The following is a 26,875-nucleotide window of genomic DNA, read 5'->3' as shown; positions in this document are numbered from 1 at the left end:
GCGCCATAACAACAAGGCCGCCGCGTCGGGTAGTTTCTCTCACTTCACAGGTTGCCCTGCCCGCATCACCTTGTATACATACCATGTTTTAAAGACGTCAACTACTGAGCGCTCACGTTTACGGCTCGAGCAGCACATTATTCGATGGGGCCATCATTGAGTGTATCCGGTAGCCGTGGCCGCATTGAAGGCTTTCTCGCAACGTGGCGGCCGAACGTGCAGCCTTGACATCGGTGGGAGAATGTCCTCGCCGTTGGCCGAACGCCACGGCTGCCGCTTGAGACGAGTATTACCCTCCCTTCAACCGGTTTTCATTGATCGGAACAAAAATAAACAATGCCCTCAAAGAAGCAGCTGGAGATCACCTTGCCCGCTGGACAATCAGAGTAAGGAACAGCTTTAAAAAGTCGGCGTCAGGAAATAAAGAAACGCGGGATATATTCAAAAACTAGACGTTGGATTCCCCGCGAAGTGGGCCTCTGGGCACATATAAGTACACATACGTATAAATCAAAAAATATCTTATTTGTGGAACACTTCATGTCTGACTGATTACCTTAATCCACCAGATTCTTTCTTGGTCGATTCTCCAGGTGTGAGCCATTCACGTGTCACTACTACTACTACTACTACTACTGCTACTACTACTACTACTACTACTACTACTACTACTACTACTACTACTACTACTACTACATATTACTATCTACTACTACCCGGATTCAGGCTTAAGCACTGCAGTAGTACGTGTTCAAATTTACGACGGAAGATGACCGCAATTATGAAAAAATAGTAATGCATTTTCGTTAAATCCCCCCCACGATCTGCAAAAGGCGATTGGATTATTCAGCATTTATCAAGCTTAGCCGCAACCATCACGACCGTGAGGTATTTCCCTTCCGTGAGCAAAACACTACCTCTAATCGAAATTGTTAACTTATTCGAAAAGTGTACCTGCTATAAGTAACTGCCTTCGCCTCATAACAGCGAGTACATATCTTTCCAATACTTTTCACTCTTACTATTTTCCAGGGGCGTAGCCAAGGGGGGGGGGGGGGGTTGGGGGGGTTCAAACCCCCCCCCCCCCCGAAATTTATCAGTTTTGCTTGCGTATATATGCACGCACACATAGAAACGCACGCACGAACGTACATAAAGTATGGTTGAACCCCCCCCGAAAAAAATTTCTGGCTACGCCCCTGCTATTTTCGGAAGGTCACATCCATATCTGTCCCGCTAGACCAGCCCAAATCTTTTCTCCTTTAATCGATAAAGGATTTAGGGTGGTTTCTTCGTTAATGAAAGTCTGTATAAGCGGGCAGGCACACACGCCGCTGCGTGTGTTACTTAAGACAATGGAATCGAAAACAATGCGCCTTTTTACGTAAATAACTGCGACTCACTGCATCCATATACTAGTGGACCCCACGGCCCTCTATGTGTCTATGAAACGCATAAACGTGGAGAATGCAGTCCCACGTGCTGCCTACGTGATCAGGTTCTTCTCAGTTGATCGTTTCCCCCTTATTATTATTCTTTTACTGCAACACATCATCGTTTGCAGGTATACATAAGGGTCTATCGCTCAGGCTATTAGGCGTATTTTGACCATTAGTCAACGAAACTAACAACAACCCGTGGCTTTCGGATAGTTCAGTCTCGTCATTAGGTGCACTTTCGAGTACCTTCGGATCTGACGCATGTCTTCCCGAATGGGAGCCCGCGCGGTACAAATGCGCGTGCGCGCTATACTGCGCGCGTTACATTCAACGATGTAATCGAAAACAATGCGCTGTTACGTAAACAACAGCTATGCACTACGCTAGCGGACATTAGCGGTACGTTTAAGCGTCACACACTATCCCTATATGTCTTTATCGATAACGTGCAATGATTGCAGTTTCACTTCATACGGGATGTGTTTAGCTCGTTTGTCGTTTTTTTCTCCATCTTCTTTTAAATGCTTAGCATTTCTTAGCGAACTTCTGCCACTTTGGGCGTATCTATCTATCTATCTATCTATCTATCTATCTATCTATCTATCTATCTATCTATCTATCTATCTATCTATCTATCTATCTATCTATCTATCTATCTATCTATCTATCTATCTATCTATCTATCCGCCTACGACTTTGTGCTCTCGTGGCCGTTTCGTTAATGGGATGTGTACCAAAATTGGTACGGCATGAGATGACTGTATGACGGACATAAATGACAGGTCGTAACATCAAAACCATGACATGCATGTTATGTACCGCATGATTTACATTTAGCTAGCTTGATATATGCCAAAAATAGGCATTGCGCGACGTGACTGTGTGACGAACCTAAACGATTGGTCGTAACATGAAAATCATGACATGATGCCATTTACTGCATAACTTACATTCACGCTCATGGTGCGCTCGTGGCCATTTCGGCAGCTTTATATATGCCGAAATTGGTATTGCGCGACGTGACTGTATGGCGAACATAAATGAAGATGGTAATCGTAACATGCATGTCATGTACGGCATGACTTCCATGTCACGCTCATGGTGCGCTCGAGGCTGCTTCATTCTCTGGATATATACCAAAATTGGTATGGTATGATACGAGTGCGTGAGGAACATAAATGACAGGTTATGCATTGTATATCAGAGTACACCTTTCATTAGCATGGTATATACCAGATTGTACATGCATGCATGCATGACAAACATGCAAAAGTGAGCGATATGATATGACATGAATTCCTTTATTTCCCTCTAAGACAAACCATGCGATGTATGCAGCTCCTAGCTGACTGCTTCGCATTACATCGATTCCCACAGTGCGTGGGATCTGCCTGATTTTTTCGACTTCAAGACGCGATCATTTACGGGTATGCTTATATGTCTAGCTCTTATCATCAAAAGCCTTTTGACGCTTAGCCAATGGAACTAACACGACTACAGTGGTTCTCGGATAGTCCAGTCGCGTCATTGATGGGCACCCTTTCGCGGGGGACCTTCGGATCGGACCACCGGCTCCTCGCGCCGTATCGACCGCGCCGGCAACGATGCCAGGCCTTCGTACGAAACACGCGCGGTTGGCGCTGAAAGACATACAGACGCGACCGCACTTTCCCCGTTCCTTCGTGGTCGGTGGCGTCGCACAGTGGTACGTCACGGGATCGTCGTAAACAGCGCCGTATACCCTTGCCACTGCGAGCGAGCGCGAATGCAACGCCGTTCTGCCTCAGCGTGCTACCAGCTCGGCGATATTGGCGTACGCACGACTGAAACGACCGCCCTTGGCACGGTATGTAGCAGACGACCCAGTGTTAGTGATTGCCATGAGCGCCGTAGAAGACGACGCAGCCGCGGTTGCGGATCGGCTCACCGCCAAGGAACAAGCCACCCTCGATCAAGTAAGCGTGACTACAACGCAGTTATTACACAGCGGATGCGTGCACGCTATAGTGTAATGAGGGCCGCATGTAAACGGGCGTCTATAAGAGCTATCGATTCGTTGATCCGGGATGTTTTCACCGTCATAGACATGAAGGGTCCGACTGTGTAAAGTTATGGGGCAGAATTGGCGCCCCGCTTTACATGATTTGGAGGGAAGGGAGGGTTCAAGAACCCCCCTCCCCCCTTTTCCCGTGCGCACGCCTATGCTCACCACCACACTAGCGACGCCATGCACCCGGCTTCCGACCGGGCGCTATCGGATCCAGCCGTCGCTGGAATGATAACTGCTGCTTTCTGCCTTTTTTTTTTTTTGCTTGTTTCGCTCGAGTGTTGATTAGATAGCGCCGTTGGGGGAAGTCGACGCAATGTAATCGCGGCGCTGAAGTTTCCACGAAATGCGTGCGGGGCTCTTTCTGGGGTCTCAACTATGTTTCACCCGAATGCTTTCTTTAGCCGTCATAGTCTCTATAGCTTTAACGCCTGACTGCTTAATTACTTTAATTAATTGACTGTTCCGATGGAGGCAAAATGCTATGGACCCGTGGGCTTAGCTTTAGGTGCACGTTAACGGACCTCACGTGGTCGAAATTTCTGGAGCCCTTCACTACGACGTCTCTCAATCATATCGTAGTTTTGGGACGTAAAACGCGAACACCTATTACTAATTAACTGACTGATTCTTGGAAACCTTACGTGCCGAAACCACGATATGATTACAAGGCATGTCAGAAACTCCCGGAAAACACCCGGAAAAACGGGTGTTTTTCCTTTTCGCCCCCGATAGAAATGCGGCCGTCGTGGCGGGGTATCGAACCCGCGCCCTCGTGTTTAGCAACGCGAAATTTCAGCCAATAAGCCGTCACGGGGGGTAACGTTTTGTTGAGGTCGTCCTCTCGGCTTGCAAATATGGATACGTGGACCGTTCTACCGATCGTAATTAGAATTAATGCTCGAAACCACCTTGTTTTCTTAAGTATGATGCACCTCTTGTGCGAATATGCTTTGCCTTAGGGCAACCTTTCGTACAAGAAAAAATTACAAGACACGAAGAGCTATGCTTTCACGTGTTTTCTCCAGACGTTACTTGCGTTTGAATAGTTTAGTGAGCGCACAGTTAAGGTGGCTAACTGAGAATGCCTGAGCAAGTTTCTGCGCTGTTTGTCACACGCGGGAGGAAAGATACCTTGCGCAACATACTTACTTGATATTTTGTACAGGCAATGCGTTTTCTTTTTTTCTGTTGAATGAACTGTATATTAAGTTATTGGCCACCGCCGAACGTATTCGAGGACAGAGTCTTCCAGCTTTCTCCTAACCAAGCAGGAAAATTGGTAAAACGTTGCGCACTTGCGCATGTATCCAAACAATTTTCAAGCTCAGTTTGAAAACTTGCAGAAACGCTGCTGAAATGCGTCTAAAAGGCGCTTCGTCTCGTTAAACACATTGGTATGCATCGAACCTCGTCGCGGTTGTCTTCAGCGCTCATAAACACGTGTGGCGTAAGTGTTGGCTGCCATGACCACTAACTTCTGTCACCGCAGCTCTTCTAATCGAAGGCGTATACAGCACAACGAAACATCGTGGTTTACCTGATATATCGTTTGTGCACGCTCCGGCGCGAGCGTTCAGTCAGAGCAACCTCTGCACTGATCCGTTATAACGAGTTATCACACGTGATAGGGATACCACTCAGTTATAGCAACGATTTTCATCGCGTAAGGTTTTAGGTATCAAATAAAAAAAAATCCACTCATAATTTTTTTTCGGAGTTTTCTACGCGATGCGCAAGAGTGTGGTAGCCTTCCCGTTGTTTTCAGGCTGCATATTGGCATGGAGTACTTTATCTTCTCTTTAGCTCTCGTCCGCGTCTCGAAAGGACCCTGACACGCGCATCCCGCGACCGCCGAATCGGGCGTTTGCGTCAAATTTTCACAAAGTAGGAAAGTTTTCCTGATGTGTACAATCAGGAATGTCGGCTTTACGTCTTGTCCTGCAGATGACTTGTTGAGGCGAAAGTCTTAGATGCCTCATCAAACACGAAAATTGAACGTCGGCGTCAACACGAGGGATGTAAAATATCGTCACGTGATAACGCCGCAATATGACGTCGTCGTGACGTCACAAGTCACCAAAATTTGTGATACCATAATGACGTCACATGATGACGTCATCACATGGCATCGTCGCTTGGTCAAAGGTGGCCCGATCACGGAGGCAGTGCAAAAGCACGTTAGGTGCCGAAAGCTTTTGGAGGACGTTGGGGAAGGTTCAGTGCATCGGACTGAGAGGAAAAAGATGGCTTTCGCCTTCGAGTAGTTGACGAACACATAAGGGAACACATAAGGGAACACATAAGGAAACTTATAAGGGAACACATTAGGGAACACATGTGAATTTTATTCCTTAGCCTTTACAGAACGTGTTCTCCTGTGAAATTTGTTTTTCACCGCGGGTGTAATGCCATCACATGGTTCAGATGTACTCGTGGTAGTGTAGCCCGGTAGTTAAGACACTCGATTTCGGGGCATGGGGGCCCGGGTTCAAACCCAGGCCGGCCAAGAAAATTTTGCTTAATGCTTGTATTCCTTAACGGTGGTGGTCGTATTACGTGGCAGAGGGACGTACGTACGGACGCTCTTCTCGTTGAGTCGGCAAAAAGGTGCACATCAAAAAACAAACAAACGCGTCCTTTTATTTTTGTGGGACAGCAAGAAGATTTAGAGCTCGAGAGCACCGACGACATAGCTCCAACAGACTCTACGTTCAGTAAATGGTGAAGAAAAACTGAGAAATATCGCGACGATCGCTCCTAATTTGGCGAAAGGTTAGAAGATCGTGAGCGAAAGGAAAAGAAGAACCCACAGAACGAAGATCATTATTGAAGATTAATAATATATGAAACGTAATAGCATTTTTTCAGGAATGAAACTGCGTGTACAATGTAAGTACAACGAATGTACAACAATTTCTGATGCAATATTTCCAAATGCGGGATAAATCTTTTATACTCAATTAAAAGGCAAATTCTTTGTTAAAAGTATTCGGTGGTAATCCTTTAGTTGTTAACTTGTAAAAATATTTGGGGCGACATATGATCGTGAGTGCCGCTTACGAGCCAGACAACAACGGTGGTCTCTCAACGTTAAATAGACGCACAGTTGCTTTGGCCTTGGCGCACTAACAAACTTATCATGTCTACATCTAGGCTGAATGTGTTGTTTCCATGTAACTGAAGTTTGTTTTGTCATAATCGTAAACGTATGCCTAGCAAGAAAATGTTATGTTGAATTGTTATTGCTGTTAACCGTCTGTGATATAACAAGTTTTCCTAAACACGCTAGCCGTTCTGCCATAGTACGCTCATCCTTGTTTTCGGGACGGCTCTCTGCGGTACCACGGTCCGCCGCGGTGGTGTAGCGGTTACGGTGATTACGGTGCCCGGCTGCTGACTTGAAGGTCGCGGGTTCGATCCCGGCCGCGGCGGTCACATTTCGATGGAGGCGAAAATGCTAGAGGCCCGTGTACTGTGCGATGTCAGTGCACATTAAAGAAAACCAGATATTATTATCCCTGCGGTCCCATAGTAGAGCTACAGTGTATACTAGTGGCCTTATAGTGCTCTAAGACGTCATCCATTTTTCCAAACACAGCGTAGAACGCATCCTGTCGCATCCTTCAAGCATGAAGAACATATTAGCAGTAGTAAAAACATTTTCAAGCGAAGATTACTATAACCACGGTCGCTTGATAAAAAAGAAAGTGCGGCCTGTCCCGTCGCACTGAAACACACGGGCACAAGCGCGAACGCTGTCTTGACAGTTCCTTCCCCGTTGCCGCTAGTAGACGTACAGCCACGCACATTTAGAGCAAAAAAAGAGACACAAAATTAGAACTTGGTTGTGGCATGCGCGAGACGTTGTATTCAGCCTTATATGGACATGCCGAGGAGCCGCTGCGTTTCATGGTGTCTTTGAATGACAATAAAGTATGTGAACATCGGGTACCACGAAATTCCGTGTGACACTGAATGGCGTTAAAAGTCCTTATGATAAAACAAGATATCGTTGTTACTGAAGAAAATAGTGCATCCAGAGAATGCACTATTTTGCAACCTTGGTGCAACCTTGGTGAAGTACGTCCAGATGAGTGTTGATGATACGACCCCAAATAGTACTTGCCAAGAGTTCGAGGTTCCTCAAGAAAACCCACAGTACAAAGACACTCGTGCGTTCTTTCAATGACCTTGGTGCGACCCAGAGCCAGCGACCCGTCTTGAGGCGACACAGCAGCAATAAGTTCAACTAGGCAGCTCCCGCTGCTTCCTCGGCACGCAACGGGCCGCACCTTTTCTTTTTTTTTTTTAATTTTCTTTCTTTCTTTTTCTTTTTTTTGATCGAGCGGCCGTGCTATAACATACAGAATTTGGTGGCTTCGTACGAAACACACCCGGCGCCGGCGAGCGTACAGAAATGCGGCCCTCGAAAGTATTTGTATGTGCCTAGGGTATTTGTCGAAGGTGTTTGTGTTTGCACATGCTCTCTCGGTCGGGGTCTTGACGGCGATCAGCCGTTTCTGATATGGCAATTTGTTATTTTATAGACGTCACGCGTCATTTCACGTTGTACACATTTCATTGTTGCCTGGATATGAAGGCGTGACCTTCGTTGTTGCCTGTAGCAACTGATGGGCTGCGCTACTAAGCACGTAGATGAAGGTCCAATTCCTGTCATGGAGGAAGGAAACAGCTGGGAGGGAGCATTGCACAATGTGAAAGAAAGAAAGAAAGAAAGAAAGAAAGAAAGAAAGAAAGAAAGAAAGAGAGAAAGAAAGAGAGAAAGAAAGAAAGAAAGAAAGAAAGAAAGAAAGAAAGAAAGAAAGAAAGAAAGAAAGAAAGAAAGAAAGAAAGAAAGAAAGAAAGAAAGTATTACGTCAGGCACGCATTCACCAAGCTTCGCTTGCCCCCATTCTCCCGACAAGGCAAGGCCTCCTGAATTTCTTTTTTTTTTTTTTTGCATTGGACTCATATATTGCCTCTACCTTGTTCCACAGTTCCGAATCTCAACGGCCGATCTTTCGCTACCGTCACGGGAAGACTGGTACCTGCTCAAATGGCTGCGTGGTAAGCTCGCTAACAGCTGCGTGCATACGTATAAATCTACGTTATGAAATCATATCTCTTCCATCTTTCATCTCACCCAGGCTAGATCATTCTCGCAAAGTGGGCGTAACTTCCTTTCAGAAAAAAAAAAAAAAAATTTGTTCACAGTCTTTCATTACTCGCACGTCAGTAGACTGGAACCACCTTCCCAGATCGACATCCGGTATCCAGGACAACGCTTGTATCCACAATAACTTAGCTAACTGTATGCTATAGGGCTAGCAAAAATGTGTTCATTTGTTCTGTACTGCCGTCTTGTTTTTGCTAGTAAATATTTACCACATTAGATATAATTGCATAACCCACAAACATAATGCTTGTATTTTGAATTTTATTTCATCCTACATTGCATTGTTTATGACCACTCCCCCCTGTGATGCCTTTGGCCTTGAGGGCATCAATAAATAAATAACAAAAAAATAAATACGCATCCCGCGTTTGTAGAAATTAATGAAATTATGGAGTTTCACATGGATCAATCAAGGTATAATTACGAGGCACGCTGCAGTAAGGGACTCTAGATTTACGTTTATTTGACTGGGCTTGTTCGACGTGCACCTAAATTGATGTATACGGAATTTTTTGTTCACCCCGATTGAAAAGCGGCCATCGTGACACGTGGGAATCGAACCCACGCCTTCATGATAGCCGCGCAACGCTATAGCCGCTAAGCCAACAAGGCGGGTTCCCCTAAATTGCTGGTGCATATAACAGGATGAAACAATGGCTAAATGAAGCAACTGAATAAAATCCTTAAATTTTAATTATAGGTTAGATCTGGTATAAAATATTGTTAATATCATTCGATTTTTTTTCAGAATCATGATTCGTAAGCACATATGTCGTCACATGTCGTCTCTGTGCCTTTTGTAACCTGTTACCTGCTGTAATGATTTGATTGTCCACGTGACTGCTTACTTGTTCATTACTATCTATCTATCTATCTATCTATCTATCTATCTATCTATCTATCTATCTATCTATCTATCTATCTATCTATCTATCTATCTATCTATCTATCTATCTATCTATCTATATATCTATCTATCTATCTATCTATCTATCTATCTATTGTCGCAATGTAGCGGTCGTCTGTCCGCTAGGTTCCTACTTGTAACGGTGAGTTACCAGTAGCGATCATCATCTCAATAATTATCATCATTATCATCGACGTGGTCGTCGCCGTTCACTCTAATCGCCGCTTTCTGATGGCATGCAATATTTTGACAGCCAGGAAGTTCGACACAAAAGAGGCAAGAAAAATGCTGGTTGAGGTGAGTGGATATGATGTGTGTATTTCTCTGCCGCGAGCAACGTCAGAAATAACGGAAGGTGCGCAGATGACGTCATTGATGCCGTCATACTGATTGTATACAGCCGGCCAGCGGGGTTGTTGAAAAGCTTACGCGTTATCCTGATTCGCGTAGTTATCACCAACGGAACACATGTAAACTGCGACTAGTCACACACAATAGTATGGCCTCCTAGATGACATAATATGCGGTGACACAGTGATGACCTCCACATTTGAAGCAAATAATAATGATTGTTGGGTTTTAACGTCCCGAAACCACGATATGATTATGAGCCACGCCGTAGTGGAGGACTCGGGAAATTTCGACCACCTGGGTTCTTTAACGTGCAGCTAAGTCTAAGTACGCGGACCTCAGTACACGGCCTCCATCAAAATCCAAGTACACGGCCTCCATCGAAAACGCGGCCGCAGCGGCCGGGATTCGATTCCGCGACCTTCGGGTCAGCATTCGAGCACCATAACCACCAGACCACCGTGGCGGGCCACATTTGAAGCAAGGTGGCAGACGGAGCAGAAACCCGGAGGCTTAAAAAGAGGGTTCAACTTAAACTGAGGACGACGCAGCGAGCAATGGAAAGGAAAATGATAGGTGTAACCTGAAGGGACAAGAAGATAGCAGAGTGGGTCAGGGAACAAACGGGTGTTAAGGACATCTTAGTCGAAATCAATAACAAGAAATGGACATGGGCAGGGCATGTAGCGCGTAGGCAAGATAACCGCTGGTCATTAAGAGGAACTGACTGGATTCCAAGAGAAGGCAAACGCGCGAGGGTGAGACAGAAAGGTGAGCAGATATGAGATTAAGAAGTTTGCAGGTATTACGTGGCAGCAGCAAGCACAGGACCGGGTTGATTGGCGAAACATGGGAGAGGCCTTTGCCCTGCAGTGGGCGTAGTCAGGCTGATGATGATGATTATGATGATGGTAGATTAATTAACCGCGCCTGCTAGCCCCATGGTTTCAGACGAAAATTTCACGCCGCAGTGCCGCACTTGGTGGTTGTCGTGACCGTCCAGCTGGTTTAGTGATTATGGTGCTCGACTGCTGATACGAAGGTCGCGGGATGAAATCCCGGCCGCGATGGCCGCATTTCGATGAAGGCGAAATTCTAGAGGCCCGTGTATACTTGGATTTAGGCGCACATTAAAAAGCCGCAGGTGGTCAAAATGTCCGGAGCTCTCCACTGCGGCGTTCCTCATAATCATACTGTGGTTTCGGGATGTAAAACTTCAACAATTATTAACTATTATTATTATTAGTGGTTGTCGTACCTTGTTTGCCGAATCCCGATTCACATGAAGTGTGCACTGCCTTCGTTAAGCTCTAAGTTGAAACGAGGCATTTGCGTGTCCGTTCAGTTTCGACCGTCCAGTGTGTATCACGCCATGCACGAATATTAATGAAAATCTCTGCGGTTTTACCCGCCAAAACCACGATGTGATTACGAGGCACGTCATAGTGGTGAACTCCGTATTAATTCTGACGGCCTGAAGTTTCTTGACGTGCGCCTAAATCTAACTCGTCTGGTGTTCTCGCGTTTCTCCCCCACAGAAATTCAGCCGCCTCGACCGGGACTCGAACCCGTGTCCTCGAGCTAAAGAGCGCGACACCTAACCTGCTAAGCTATCACGGTGGATCCGTTCACAAACGGGTAATGGGGGCCCAACCGGAGAGGCTAAAGGCATTTGGCTACACTGCTTAATCTATGGAAAATATAGAGGTTTGTTGACAAAGATTTAAAGTAGTAATATCAGAAGGATATCGTAATGCAAAAGAAAAGAAACCTAACGCATACTTGCAAGAGAGATGGAGAAAGAACAGAACAATAGCAATGAGCGCGAATCGCTGAACATTATACTGCCCCCTAATATTTTGAACAAACGTCCGTGTCAACAAATATGTACTGTCGCACGACTAATTTGGTTAACCGTGTGCTATAATATTCAGGTAATTTGTCTCGGTTTTAACTGCGACTAAGATTGCTCTAGGATCCAACTGATGGCACGAACAAAATTTTAAGGATTTGAATCCTAAATTGAAAGAGCATCACCACCACCCCGAAACCACCACGGATGTTTTCCCTGCGCAGCACATCGCCTGGCGAAAGAAGAACGAGGTGGACAGCATACTGGAGGACTACCAACCCCCCAAGGTCAGTATGGTGTCCGTTAGCGCTTAGCAGTCCGAGGCAGAACCACATTGTGTGCGTCATGTAAGATAATTAATTAGGCAGTTATTAAGTCGAAAGCCTTAGATGCCTCATCAAACGCCAAAAGTGACTGCCGGTATCGGCTGCGTCAACACGAGTGATTCAAGAAAACATTATCATGTAATGGTGTCACCCTATGACTTAATCATGTGGCACCATGATGACGTCATCACATGACACCTTCTCTTTGTCAAAGGTGGGCCGATCCCGGAGGCAGTGCGAAAACACGTGACGTGCAGAAAGCTTTAGGGGGGTAGGAGAGTGGAGGATCGATACGTTCGACTGAGAGGGGAAAAAAGATGGCTTTCACTTTACAATCGTCTTAGGCAAACTCATAAGGGAACGTGTCACTTTTTGACTGAATAATTCAATTTTGTGCAGCCCCAAAGGGTTGCTGTGAGGGTACTGATACTCATAACGTAAATATGGCAAAAGAAAAAAAGTACAGGTTGCAATGAGAAATGAATAGTTCACAATGTACGATAGAAATTTTGGAGGCGATGGAAATCGGACATGATCGGACATGAAAGGACATGATGTCGGACGGCCTGATATCTGTGTCACTAACGGAGAACGAGATGCCTTCACAGTGAGGGCAGGAGCGGTCGAACTCTAGCAGCTGAAGGGCGAATAAAATACTAGAAATAAAGGGACACCTTTACGATATTGAATAAGCTTCTCCTGCCGGAACAGGAGACTTGCTGAGACTTAAAAGATGCAAGAACAAATGACGCGATGACAGTTTAATTTTCCCGAACCAGTTCGCCGCCTTTGCCTGGAGTTTGACGGTGTTAGAGACGGACAACATTGAATTCCGAAATTGCTAAACACCAAGCTTCGCGTGCTTTGGAGGCATTTACGGAAATACGGCGTCCGAAATACGAAAAAAAAAATGTTGAAATTTGTGACGCCACACAGGCGTACTGGTGCTAAAGTGTCACGCAAAAGAACAGTAATAAACAAAAAAAGCATGCCAAAGATGATTTTCTTTTCTTTCCTTCTAGTAATTTTGCCACTGCCACGAAATCTCAGAAAGTGTAAGAAATGGATTTTGGTGTAATGTATTATGAGTAATATCTCGTTACAGAGCTGTCATCAAAGCTGAGCTGCATTTCTGTTGTCCTTGGTGCCCCAGTAGACTTTCTGTTGATATGCGATCTAATGTGACGTAGGTGCTCCTGGAGTACTTCCCTGGCGGCTTCGTGGACTGCAGCACTGACGGCAGGCCGGTGCTCATAGTTCCTGTGGGACAGGCAGACTTCAAAGGTATGAGTCTATGCAGCCAAATAATGATATGTTATCTGCGTGAATTGACTAAGCCGTCTCCCGGTTTCACATGTGTCAATGCTGTGATGATGATGATGATTCTGACGATGATGATCATTGGTGTGGTGATGATTATTAGCATCCCGTTCGAAACGGTGTCGCATTATTGGCAATTATTCACCTATATCCTGTTCGTTACAATCATGTATTACTCCATCTGTTATAGTCTGCCGTCCGAGCTACCTGCCTTTTATTTTTAGGCAAGCTTCTGTTTTCATAATGCACTGTCATCTAAGCCTGTATTGACTCACGTTCCATCAATCTCATCTCAGCTGTAGCCCAGAGCAACATCTAAGCAATCTTTTTTTTTTTCTGTAAGACCTACAGGGACCTTAACATTTTAAGTTGCTTGCCCGCCAACGAACGCGTATGTATGGACTATTTGTCGAGAGTGCAACGGTTGTGTTGCCTGCAACAGCAATGTTGACTTACAGGCTGCTTGACGTATGCCAAAAGTTCCAACACCTGCGCTAATGAATAAAAAAATACTAATCAATAATTGGATCTAGGTTGAGTGAATATATGATGTTAATGTTACAACAACTGATAACTAATGTTATCCAATATTGACAACCATTTAGCCATTTATAGCCAACATTAGTCTGTGCTAACGAATGTCACGAGCACACAAGCAAACGCAATAGATGATGCCCCATGGATCAAGGCTGCTCATTTTATTTTTCTGAACACGCAGGCATGCTTGAAGCCGCATCGCGCGCTGATCTTCTACGTCACTGCATCTATCTCCTGGAGTCACAAGAAGAGCTCAAGAGGAATCTCACTCTGCAGGTCTGTCTTAGAAATGATAGTTTGGCTGTTTGGTACTAATTACTGACTTGAAACTAATCTAATTGCTAAGTTCTTTCTGTTTCTTTGCCTCGTCCGCCTTCTTTTTTTTTGCGCTAATTAGACATGTATCAATGCAGATCCGCCCTCAGATTGTGTAGCAAAATAATAATAATAATAATAATAATAATAATAATAATAATAATAATAATAATAATAATAATCAAGAAAAAGAGGAACGAAAGAAAGAAAACTGCAACGACAACCATGTCGCGTCACCGAATTTGATTTTGATCAAAGACGCTGATCCTGTGATTTCGCTTCTTGTCAGAGCCACATCATCAGCCATAGCAGGCTGAAACTCATCCGAACTCTCTGTTTAAATCCCTGTTGTGCAGCACGTTCGAAGTCTTCCGGCAAGCAGCCCTTGATTTTGTAACAGCGATCCCAAATACGCATCAAATTATCAAAGCGCTGTGTAAGGCGGTTTGCTGGTGCGTAATGACAGAGTGATAGTTTCAGCTCGAGCTACGATGAGAACAAAGGTTCTGGATTTCATTTTCTGCTATGTGCTGGCGGAGCTCGAACTGAAACCATTACTGTTGCCGTAACTCCTGTCAATATTATTGAGCATTTCCACAGATGGCTTGCACCGACGTCACAGAAACCGCCATGTTGAAGTACCAACGAAATGGAACGCAAAGTTTGCGATGTTGCATTAATGTTATCAGTAGATCGCATGCAGGTCTTTTAGATGCGAAGCAGCTCTTTGACTTTAACGCTGTCCCTCCGTGCGTCCGTACGAACGCGCCGCAGCGCGGTCCCCTCGCCGCAGGTGTTGGAGCGGTGCCAAGTAGGTCACGCCGCAGCTGCGCGTTGACGTCACGCTCCCCTTGCAGTGCGCGCTGACGTCACTCTCTCCCTCGCCTGCCGCGCGCTCGCCGAAGCGCCCGCAGCTGCCGCCTCGTCCGTTCGCCCGCAACACCTGCCGCTACCGGAACGCTACCGGAACGTTCGGCGACGAGAGGAGTCGCCGTTTACGCTCGGAGTCGGCGTGCGCTACGCGCGTTTAACGTCGACCTGGAAGAATGATCCGGAACCTCTCGAAGACGCTCCTGCTCCGAGTGCGTTGCCGTGCGCGTCGGCGACGTCGCGATCCTCGCGCTGTACCTCGCTCCCAACCTGGCGAAAGACCAGGTTTCCCGCTGTCTGGAGGAGACGCTGACTGATTGCGGCGAGGCGTGTCGACGCGCGCCTCTTATAGTCGCGGGAGACTTCAACGTTGACGTCAGCGGAGGAAGAGGAGAATGGCTCGTCGATTACATGCGTGACGTGCACTCGCTGAAGTGCGTGTCGGCGGAACGGAAACTACCCACCACGATAAGGGGAACGTGCATCGATCTGGTCTTTGCCAACTTCAACGTCGAATGTCTGCAGGAACCTCTCAGCGTGCACTTCACCGATCACAAGGCCGTGGTAGTCAAGGCGAAACTCGGGCCAGCTCCGGTCCAGCGCCCGTGTCCACTCTGAAGAAACGACAAGACCTACGCCAGCGCTTCCAACGAATCTTCCAGCGCTCACCGCAGCACCCGCGTTAGCGCCGTTCAACCCGTGACGCCACCCGTGCTCAACGCTGCTGCTTCGCATCCAATCAGGGTTCCCTTTGGGAAGATGGTGTAAATTTTTTTTTTCTCATTCGTGCAAAGTGGCCAATAACGTTCGGGACGCGTCGTTGTCATATTGAGGCAGTTTAATCGCAACGGGATCAAGCCGCCTTGACGTCATCACAGCCGCCATATTAGAGTACCACTGCTTTACGAACCTTAGCCCTTACGTCACGTGCACCCTCTCAATAGAACTTATTTATAGCCCCATCTGCAGCTACCATGTTCTTACAGCGCTCACCCCCGCCAATATTTCCATGGTTCTCGGCCGCGTTTACCGGGACGTATTCCTTATCACAATGCATGTCACATATGAATAGACCATCTCGCTGTACGAGTGGTCAAGTTCATGACGTTTAGAAGAGAGAGAGAGAGATAATAAAACGAGAGAAAGGCAGGGAGGTTAACCAGAATTGTAGCATCCGGTTTGCTACCCTACACTAAGGGGAGGGGGAAAGGGAAAGAAAGATGGAAAGGACAGCGGAGAGAAGAGCAGGCGCGCGATAAAATTCTTGTGAGGGGGAGGGCGCCATATTTTATGTGTGGTCGTGCGAGCTTTTGTATGTGTGCGTTATGTATACACATTCAAAATTGAATAATCTCGGGGGGGGGGGCGGGGGGTTGAAACATCCCCCCTCCCCCTGGCTACTCCAGTGCAAAGTACCGTCAGTCCATATCAGAAGTTATAGCAATAAGCTCCCTTCTGATGCACACAACTAGCCGTGGACGCGGAGTTCAACGTTTCAGTGCCATGCTGCGTATGGAAGGATTCCTCGCACAAAGTCACATTGACTTTGTGCGAGGAATCCTCCGATTACCTTTGTAGAATGAAACCTTCGTTGTGCTGTTTCGTTGTGCTGTTTTGGTGTGTGTGTGTGTGTGTGTGTGTGTGTGTGTGTGTGTGTGTGTGTGTGTGTGTGTGTGTGTGTGTGTGTGTGTGTGTGTGTGTGTGTGTGTGTGTGTGTGTGTGTGTGTGTGTGTGTGTGTGTGTGTGTGTGTGTGTGTGTGTGTGTGTGTGTGTGTGTGTGTGTGTGGTGTGGTGTGTGTGGTGTGTGTGTGTGTGTGTGGTGTGTGGTGTGTGTGTGTGTGTGTGTGTGTGTGTGTGTGTGTGTGTGTGTGTGTGTGTGTGTGTGTGTGTGTGTGTGTGTGTGTGTGTGTGTGTGTGTGTGTGTGTGTGTGACGTCACCCACGCCTGCGCAGAACGGCGGCCCTCGGATCGAAACCATGCACGTTGTGGCGGACATGGAAGGCTTTTCATTCTGGCAGCTTTCGTCTCTCGAAGGTAAGACGAGGGAGGAGTGGAGCCGGATACTTTGATAGTGCTGCCTTTAGGTGTAACGTTAAGAGGTGTGCTAATATTCGAAACTTTCTGATAACCAATCGAATAGATACCCATTCGACTCGGCCTTTGAATCGAGAAGAACAGTATATGTTAGTAGGCTAATCGAACAAACTATTCAATACATTGAGTATTAGCGAATCGAGGATAACCAGTACTAATCAAAATAATCGTGTTCGATTTGTTCTGAAAACTGAAGACAGTATTCACTCTTAGAATCGCACAGCACAGTATCTGGTCTTTCTATTGAACAGGTACTGTTCGTACATGCAGTATTTTTAATATTCTTTAATACTTAACAAGAAGAATAGGAAGAGTAAGAAACATTTATTGACCCGATAAAGAAACAAGCAGATAACTTCACCAAGTTAATTCGAACAGTAAGCTGTGCTCAACTAAACGTATGGTTCGAGCGAAGCACCCAAACTTTTTTGTCACTGCGACCACAGTAGGTATACAACTTTGTAAATTACTTAGTGGAGCAAGTTAAGTCGTTGAGGAACCCAAGCTTAACTGACTAAACCGTGATCACGTTTTGTACTTTTCGACGCCTCGTTCAAGTGAAGAAGCTGCAGATTTGCTCCTAACTTTACATTCCATCTTTTCATAAGTAAAGTTTTATAATATGCAACTGACATAAACTTCCTAACGTTAATCATTGCCGTTACTTTCCATTCCTTTGCCCCTCCCTCTTTTTGTACATATTTCCTCGAATAAACAGCCGCTTACCACTAAACTGGGGGATAATAGCATTAGGTAGTCAATTTTTCTGATAGGAGGTCTGGATTATAAAAAAAAAAGCTCCTCTCAAGATCAAAGTTACATTTGTAATGCTTGTAGAAGGGCACTTCAGTAGAGCCCAAGTTATATTTTGCTTTGGTTCCCCTTGAAGTGCTCACCTGCATAGATTAATAAGTGCTTAAGGAGAACTTGTGAATTCACTTTCACAGTTGTGTCGGCGCTCACCGATGTGGTTCGGATGTACGAAGACAACTTTCCTGAAATTCTGGAGCAGGCTTACCTCGTCAACGGTGAGAATCAATTACATTCTGCGAGCTAAACTGCTACGGCGCTGTTTTGTCAACAAAGAGTGTGAAAAGCTCTGACAGCAACACCGCACAAGTGAAGCAACTGCATTGAGGAGGCCCGCGTGAGGTGTCCTTTAGTACAGGGCCGTACCCAGGAATTTTTTTTCGGGGGGTGTTTGTGTGTAGAACAGCTCACTTTGGCAACTGGTGGTCGCTGTGAAGGCGTGCAAGTATTTTAGTGTCACCGAAAAAGTTAAGCATGAAAAAATTTCGGGGGGTGTCAGAACTCCATCAACCTCCCCCCCCCCCTTAGTTACGGCCCTGCTTTAGTGAGGTGTCCTTTAAACTGAGGTGTCCTTTAGTGCGAGCTAAAGCATCAACAGAAACGAGATTTATCGAAACAGCTTATCTTACCGTTCTCTTTTACCGACCTTGTAACGACGTTCGCGCACGTACGTAGTCACTTGCCTGTAAAGCTAGCTTCTCCTACTATAAACTTCTCTTGAGGTGAAGCCAGCATTACGCGGGCCCTGTATACGAGCGATAGCTGCACTCCTCCCGGTACAAACCGAGAAAACGACCTTGTGCATGCGTTTGACCTTCAAGCTCAGCCAACGCCAATTTACTCCGCTTCCTCGCGCGTGCGTCGTCATAGCGACGGACATGCGCAGTGTCGGTTTGTCCTCTCCCGCGCACACCTCTACGTCGGTCGGCGAGAGCGCATCTCGAGACCTCAACTTTTGTCACCTGACTCCCGCGCGGCAATACGAAGATAAATGTGGACCGCGTGCCGCTGCTTGCCGCACGGGACGCCGCTGCAACATGTTTTTCCCGGTAGTTGCTGCTATCACTCGACAAGCTTGATTTAACCGCGTTCAACCACGGCGTTTTTTTTTTTTTTTAAAGCATGCCGCCTAGATTGCCGTTGGCGCAGTTTTGACTTTCTGTTTTATACTATAAGAGTATAGGAAAAGAAAAGAAAAGAAGAAAAATGTTCTGCGGTACCGCTTGTCATAATGAGGCATCTGCCAAACTTCAGAATGCTGTGGAAGGGAGATGGCGCTTGTGTTGCACATGAGTTTTTTACGTCGCACTGAGTACCACGATTTTTTTTTTTCGTTTTTTAAGTTCGGTACAGCAACTGAGAAGATAGAGAGAATTTCTGCTTTGTACGGCAATGTGTTTTTGTCAGTATTAAATATTGTACCCCGCTTGTCCTTCCGCTCAATCGCAGACCGAGTTTTATGCCGCACTTCATTGGTATCTCTCTCTATCTTTTTTTTCCCCCACAGCGCCCAGCTTATTTCCCCTTCTGTGGAACATCATCAAACCGCTGCTGACTCAGAGGACCATGAGCAAAGTGCATATATTTGGAAGAGGTTAGTGGCATTGCTGCAGCCTGCTGCGACATACAGAACATATAATTGAATTATTAGGTATAACGTGCGTTTTACAAATGGCAACAACAACATCAACAAAACACGAGCTACTTCTGTCATAGTTGTATTCACACGTAGTTTTATAGTTGCCGCACCACAACCCAAAACGTGTGTATCCGACATTAGCTTTAGGGACACTAAGCACTGCTTTGTGGAACGTTGAGCAGTAAGACAGTGTGGTCGACAATAAACTTCCACCGAAAAGAACTAACGAGTTGACCGCCCAGCGGACGTCCGGCTTCTTCTAAAGTTATAACAAGTTCATGACCTGTGTGCGCCCCACGCAAGCATCCGAATAACTTCGAGTGGTTATCACCTCCTATGTCGGCTAGGTCGTATCTGCGACACACAACTAGAAAACATGGTGTAAAGTAACAACTAAGAAACGCTGGTTGTATAATCTAGTTTTTCTGTTGGATCCGTTTCATCTGCTTTCACAACACAGGACTAAAGTCATGGTAACCCGAAAGGCGCCGATGCACCAATTCTCAACTTTGCACGTTTCGCAGGTGGTTGGCAAGAGCTGCTGACGAGTCGCATGAACGTTGAGCGGCTTCCCGTACAATGGGGCGGCAAGCTGACGGGACCGGACGGCGATGAACGCTGCAGAAACCTGGTAAGACTGATTCCGACTGCATGTAAGCTAAGCGCTTGCCTAGAGGCAGGTACTCAGATCTAGTCCTGCTGCCGCTGGGAACCAGCTGTTTTCATCGCGTTAAGTATTATATGGACACTCGAGGCGGAGTCGTGTCGTCGTCGCCGCCGTCATGTTCCGTGTAAAGTCCACATCGATAACATCGCGCCGCGCGTCGTATGTTCTATGTGCGAGTGAAAGCACGTGACGGCTGCCGAAGGCCACAGCTCAAGCAGAGATGAAACGCGCCGGCCATCTTCATGTCTTCATGCGCGAAGGCGCATGAAGGGGTGCCGTTGGATGGGTGGCTGCGTCGCTCGGGCACTAACTGTGAAATGTGGTCAAAAGGGCGTGGTCGCGCGCGGTGGCGCGCGCACTATCTCAACAGAGATCAGCAGACGGCTCATACCCTTGTAGGTGTTGTGCTCTCACCACTTTGCGTTCAAGCGATAAACAGCACGAAGGTCGCTTTGCTCGCTGCAGCGGCTGTGTACCCGTACGTTGTGTAGAGTTACGCCAGATCTGATCCTAAAGGAGTTAGCTGCTAGCCCAGCTTCGTATAACATTCCAAATTGTGGCTATCGCATTCATTGCTTCGCCCTTGTGGCGAAACTGACTTTTTACGGTAAAACTGTATATGGTTACGGCAATCCATCTGTGTGTGCGCGAAAACCCCTAGCATATGTGCGGCACAAAAATTGGGCAAACCCCCCTATTCAACACTGGTCCACTAAAAATGAAGAAGGAGACGCACGGGCAGCAAACACCGATTGTTATTGTGCACGAAACGCAAAGTGCATGCGACAAGCTAGGCAAGAGGGGGCATGTCGCGGGAAGAAGACACATGCTGCTCAAATAGGAAATGTTAACGGAGCGTGCGCTAAATTTAAAAGGGACGTCTGGAGATATATTTCAGATTTGGTTGCATGCAGGGTGTGTGATCAGCTACGGTTCGAAATTCTGTGTTACCTCTGTATAGTGTGCTATAGCTTCGCTGATCGTCCACCTTCGCAGGGTGGAATGGCTCATCTTTTTTTTTTTTTGTTATTGTTCTAATGAGTCATCCGGCCTAGTGATGGCCTACTTGTGGATTTTCGGTTTTCTTTATTTCGTTTCATTCCGTAAGATGGCTCTATAAACTGCAAGGTCTGTGGCATCCCCGCTGCCTCCCTACCAGCCACCGGTCCTCCTCTAACCGCGGGATTCTTCATGTGACAGAGCAAGCGCGAGACAGTTCTACGATATTTTGAAATGTCTGTATAATAGTGCACATCAATGGCAACGAATAAAATCTACCGTGTGACAAAGTTCGGGGGTATAGGTTTCTGGGACCGAATGTGAGACCGAATGTGAAATAGAAGGATAGAGCGCGTTTGTCGGTTTTTGACCAGTCATTGTATCGTTGTGGATTGCTGATCAGGCGACGCATGTGAGCAACAAACGTGGGCTTCGCACGCAGATCTGCCCAGGTGGTACCATCCCGGACAAGTACCGGCGAAAGGGGTCCGAAGCTGCAGGTGCCGAGTCGCACACCGTCGGAGCTGGCAGCAGCTGGACTCTGCCGGTATGATGCTACTCTTTTTTTTCCTCCTTCTCTCCTAACTCCCTCTTTCATCCCCCTCCACTTCCCCCCGTGCAGGGCTGTTGAGGTGACCTCATCACGAGAGACAGTTATAGCCTTGTACTTATTTCTTCCTCCCCTTTATAAGAATCACTTTGATGCCCCCCTTCAGCAGCTTGCTTACCACACACCCACGCAAGGCGCCTAGCCAGAAATGTTTTTGAGAGTGGGGTTCAACCAACCTCTATGTATGTTCGTGCATGTGCTTGTACGTGTGCGTGCACATATACAGATGCAAAATTGAATATTTTTATTTCGGTGGGAGGAGGGGTGGAGAGGAGGTTTCAACCTCCAAACCATCGCCCTGGCTACGTCAATAGCAAGTTTCGCGATAGCTTGTTTCTGCGTACTTGTATAACTGCTGCTGCTAAATTTGTCTTAGTCTGTACGCAGAAGTTCGTCATCGGTATTTACACCTACCAATGACAGTACTAGTTTACTCTTCTCTTTTTACGATCAAGTTGTGAGCGGATTTATTTTGAAAGAATGCAAGAATGGGCTCGTTAGACGATAGATATGGCAGAACTTGTAGCGCACTATGAAAAGCACGGATGAGAAATGAATGAATGAATGAATGAATTCATCGTTGAATTCACCCCCACTCCCCCCGCCTTGAATTCATCGAATTCAAGGCGGGGGGAGTGGGGGTAGGCATGAGTCGGGCTATTGCTCGCACGGTTAGTAAAGGAAGAGTAATGACATTCAGCGCTTCCTCTTCCTATATTGGACGTCATTCAGGTATCCGTGGCGCGAGCAGGCTCAGAGCTGCGGTGGGATTTCTGCACGTCGAGCGGGGACCTGAAGTTCGCCGTACGATTCAGGCCGAACGATGGTGGCGCCGGAGACGTGGACGAGTCACGCGATCTGGTGCCTCCCACGATGGTCCCGTGTTCTCGCCACGAGCCACACAGTGGCAGCGTGCACTGCCAGGAGCCCGGAACGTGTAAGTGTGTAAATGGTGGCAATCTTTCGTAATCGGTGCCGTTTCGGCCAATTGTCTGTAATTGGGCACTTTCCACTTTGTACATTCAAGCTTAATTCAGCACGTGGGCGTCAGCAGGGGGCTGCCAAGGGGCCGTCTTAGTCTAACGTGGACCGCCGCCGTCGTCATCGTCATCGTCGTCGTCGTCGTCGTAGCAGTAGTAGTAGTAGTAGTAGTCACGCAGGTCACTTGGCCCAAGGGGCAGTGAATGAAGAAATAAATAAAATGAAATTATGATGATGATACTCGAAATGATGATAATGACGCGGGAGATGATGACGATAATTGGGATATGAGGATGATGCTCGAAATGAGACTAAGCTATCTTAGTCTACCATCACAAACACTAGGGCGCTTACAGCTTCGCTCTCGTGTAGTTTTTCACGGAGTGGAGCTGGCTGAATTTTTTTGTTTTGTTTCTTTACCCGCGGCACAGATGAGCTCGTGTTCGACAACTCGTACAGCTGGCTGACGCGCAAGGAAGTGAGCTACAGTGTGAAGCTGCTGCCTCCACCGACGAGAAGCGAGACCTGACGGAAGAGGACGCCGGAGAAGGGGACCAGTACACGGCAGTGCATAGCGTCGCTTATGAGCGGCGAGGTCGCTAAGGTCGACGTAGAGTTACTGTATATGTTCCGTAGGGAGCATACGCAGTGACTCTAGTTCGACGTACGCATAGGCGTGCGCAACGTTCTCCATTAGGGGAGGGGGAAGGGGCAAAGTTTTACCGCAGCGCACCCCACCCGCCACCCCTATATTGCTCATTACCGAAAGAAAACGAGCTTCACAATGGATGCAAAAATGATAATTAAGCGACGAAGTGCTTCTCACAACAGCCTGCCCTTGGTCCCCGGCTTTCCTGGGTTAAATATGGGAAGTAAACGGTTCCTGGAATGCAACATCTGGGCTCTTCGGCCACCATTATCGTGAAAACCTTGCATGCCCATACCCTGCACTTGAAACAATGACGGTAAAGGTCCGACTGAGCAAAGGTATGGGGCAGACTTGGTGCTGTCCTTAGGTGATTACGGGGGGCGCCCTCCCCCCTGCCCCCTCCCCTGTGCGCGCTCCTATGCTGAGTGCCATTGGAGGACAATTCGACGTCTTCAGGAAAAGCACAGCGCTAGCTGTATTCCTGGTACAAAGTGCCGTGCAGGGGATGCAGCCAGGATTTTATTTCGAGGGAGAGGGGGGGTGAAGACGTGCTGTTTTGACCCTCTATGTACATGCGTACTTGTAAGTGTCCATGTATAATATATATATATATATACATACCAGGCCCGTAGCCAGGAATTTTTTTCGGAGGGGAGGGGGGGAGGCACTTGCTGAACACCTTGACTATTTGAGAAAAAAAACTATTTTTATTATTTATTTTTGGTAAAAACACCTACTTCACCAAACTTTCGGGGGGGGGGGGGGGGGGGGCACTAGAGCCCTCCCCCTGGCTACGGGCCTGATACATACAGACTAAAAGGAATTTGGGGAAGGAAGGAGGGAGGGAGGGAGGGAGGGAGGGAGGGAGGGAGGGAGGGGGAGGGAGGGAGGGAAGGGGCGAACGCCTCTACCACCCCAGGCCATGACTGTGGCGCCATTTCTATAGTGGCGCCACAGTCATAGCCTGTGCGTCAGACTCCATATTTCTCCGTGCACGACAACCCTGCCTCCATAATCTTGCCAAGGACTGGACTGGGATATGATTTATTTTTCCGTGGAAAATGAGCGTAGCTCAAGCGTTTCTGCGGGGCTCTAGAGCATGCAGTCTGCCGCTACGGAAAGATTAATAGCAAGGTTGTTTCCACAACAACATGACCTTAGTTAAAGTTGCGGAACAACCATCAGGCTATCACCATTGTCCAGCGTATATCTATATCAGAAACGGAAAATTGTACGTTGTTGTATAAATTCGGGCACGCTGTGAAAGTTTGGCCATTTTAACAAAGTATGGAGGCAGTATTGCGCGTTATTGGTGTCACGCAGTAAAAGTATCTCACTCAAACTCTAGCGCGGGCTAATAGAACGTTATGAATGAATAACCTTTACTTAAGATTAGTCCGGGACTGTCCGGCAGTTTCCTTCGGGCGAGGCGGGGGGAAGTTATGTCAGATATTAACTCCGTCGACTGTCATATTTTCTAAGTCGAACTAGTCTTCCAACATCAACAGCTGTGCATTACCGAGTAAACTTTAGTATACACGAATATTCGTATTTTTTATGTTAGGGACATTAAAATATTTGGTTCCTACTGCCATATTGTGTTTTTATTGGACTTTTATGTTGAATATTACTTTTTGTGGTCCACATCTTTTGAATAAAACACTATGCATCTTTCCTCTCGATCGCATGCATGCTTCCTTGGTTTGTTCAGAATGAAAACAAAAAAAAGCGATAATAACAAATTACTCAGACTTTATGCCGTTCTAGGAATCTTAGGCAGTTAATCAGACGCTACCCAGCTAAATGCGATTTGTAGATGAAACCAGGCAAATAACGTAAAATTTTTTGTTGACTAAAACTAAGTCTTGTCGCAAAACTTGATTGAAAGGAGCAGCGAGAGCAATATGTCCTAATCTATGAGTGAGACATTAAATCACCCCGCAGAGATATGACAATTCACCAGTGCTAGATATATCTGAGAGACACGCGGAACGTATACAATGTCTCATGGATTGAACACGGGTGAGTAACATGTGAAATGACAGACAGACAGACAGACAGACAGACAGACAGACAGACAGACAGACAGACAGACAGACAGACAGACAGACAGACAGACAGACAGACAGACAGACAGACAGACAGACAGACAGACAGACGGACGGACGGACGGACGGACGGACGGACGGACGGACGGGACGGACGGACGGACGGACGGACGGACGGACGGACGGACGGACGGACGGACGGACGGACGGACGGACGGACGGACGGACAGACAGACAGACAGACAGACAGACAGACAGACAGACAGACAGACAGACAGACAGACAGACAGACAGACAGACAGACAGACAGACAGACAGACAGACAGACAGACAGACAGACAGACAGACAGACAGACAGACAGACAGACAGACAGACAGACAGACAGACAGACAGACAGACAGCAGACAGACAGACAGACAGACAGGACAGACAGACAGACAGACAGACAGACAGAAGACAGACAGACAGACAGACAGACAGACAGACAGACAGACAGATAGATAGATAGATAGATAGATAGATAGATAGATAGATAGATAGATAGATAGATAGATAGATAGATAGATAGATAGATAGATAGATAGATAGATAGATAGATGGTGCGTAATATGTGTGTTGGATACGCGTACGAAATTATTGTTCTGGTGTGTGTTGGGTACCTCTTCACAGCCTTATGCAGCTAAGATAACACTAAGCTTCTAAGCAAGGCATACAGGCACAGAAAGCCGGAGGTATGTTCCTCATGCAGCACACAGTGGACTGTGGGCACTTCTCTGGAGACAACATTTCGGCTAGGGTGCTGCGCTTACGTGCACATTTGCGGGCAAAGGTGTTCCATTGTAGTCTCAAAAGCAGTGTATTGCTGCGCCACATAAGTCGAATGCGACCAAGAGCGCTATTTTACTACTTCGAAACCGTTATTAATTCCCTTCGAACATTACAAAATACATATAGGACAACATAACGAGACTGCTTGAAAGAATGATGTTTTGAATGACGCGCCAATGTGACCGCTGCATGTTTTTCTGTATTATATAAACATTGGTATCCTGCACACCAAAACAGTATTGCTTAATATTTTCTGCTTTGTAACGTGACGAATATGCAAGGTGGGTAAGATGTGTGCTCTGTTAAGTGGATTTTTTTGTTTTGAGTTCGCTTGTTCCACAGCGACTGCGGCCGCATCGCATCGCCATCAACGTCACTTGAAAGTTACAATGGCGCATCAGCACAG

General features: G+C 46.8%; 1 protein-coding gene across 1 annotated transcript; it reads left to right on the top strand.

The window, feature by feature from the left end:
* Nucleotides 1–3,174: 3,174 nt before the first annotated feature.
* Nucleotides 3,175–24,439, top strand: LOC119396405 (SEC14-like protein 2). The gene is made up of 13 exons (XM_037663611.2): nt 3,175–3,394; nt 8,487–8,556; nt 9,826–9,869; nt 12,000–12,062; nt 13,292–13,385; nt 14,140–14,234; nt 17,096–17,177; nt 18,185–18,265; nt 19,555–19,641; nt 20,211–20,317; nt 21,795–21,899; nt 22,695–22,899; nt 23,375–24,439. The coding sequence occupies exons 1-13, from the start codon at nt 3,320–3,322 to the stop codon at nt 23,470–23,472; spliced, it is 1,206 nt and encodes a 401-aa protein (XP_037519539.1). The 5' UTR covers nt 3,175–3,319; the 3' UTR covers nt 23,473–24,439.
* Nucleotides 24,440–26,875: the final 2,436 nt, after the last annotated feature.

The sequence above is a fragment of the Rhipicephalus sanguineus genome, chromosome 6, assembly GCF_013339695.2.
Source record: "Rhipicephalus sanguineus isolate Rsan-2018 chromosome 6, BIME_Rsan_1.4, whole genome shotgun sequence".
In the NCBI taxonomy this organism is placed as follows: Eukaryota; Metazoa; Arthropoda; class Arachnida; order Ixodida; family Ixodidae; genus Rhipicephalus; species Rhipicephalus sanguineus.
This window is presented reverse-complemented; position numbering and strand designations above follow the sequence as displayed.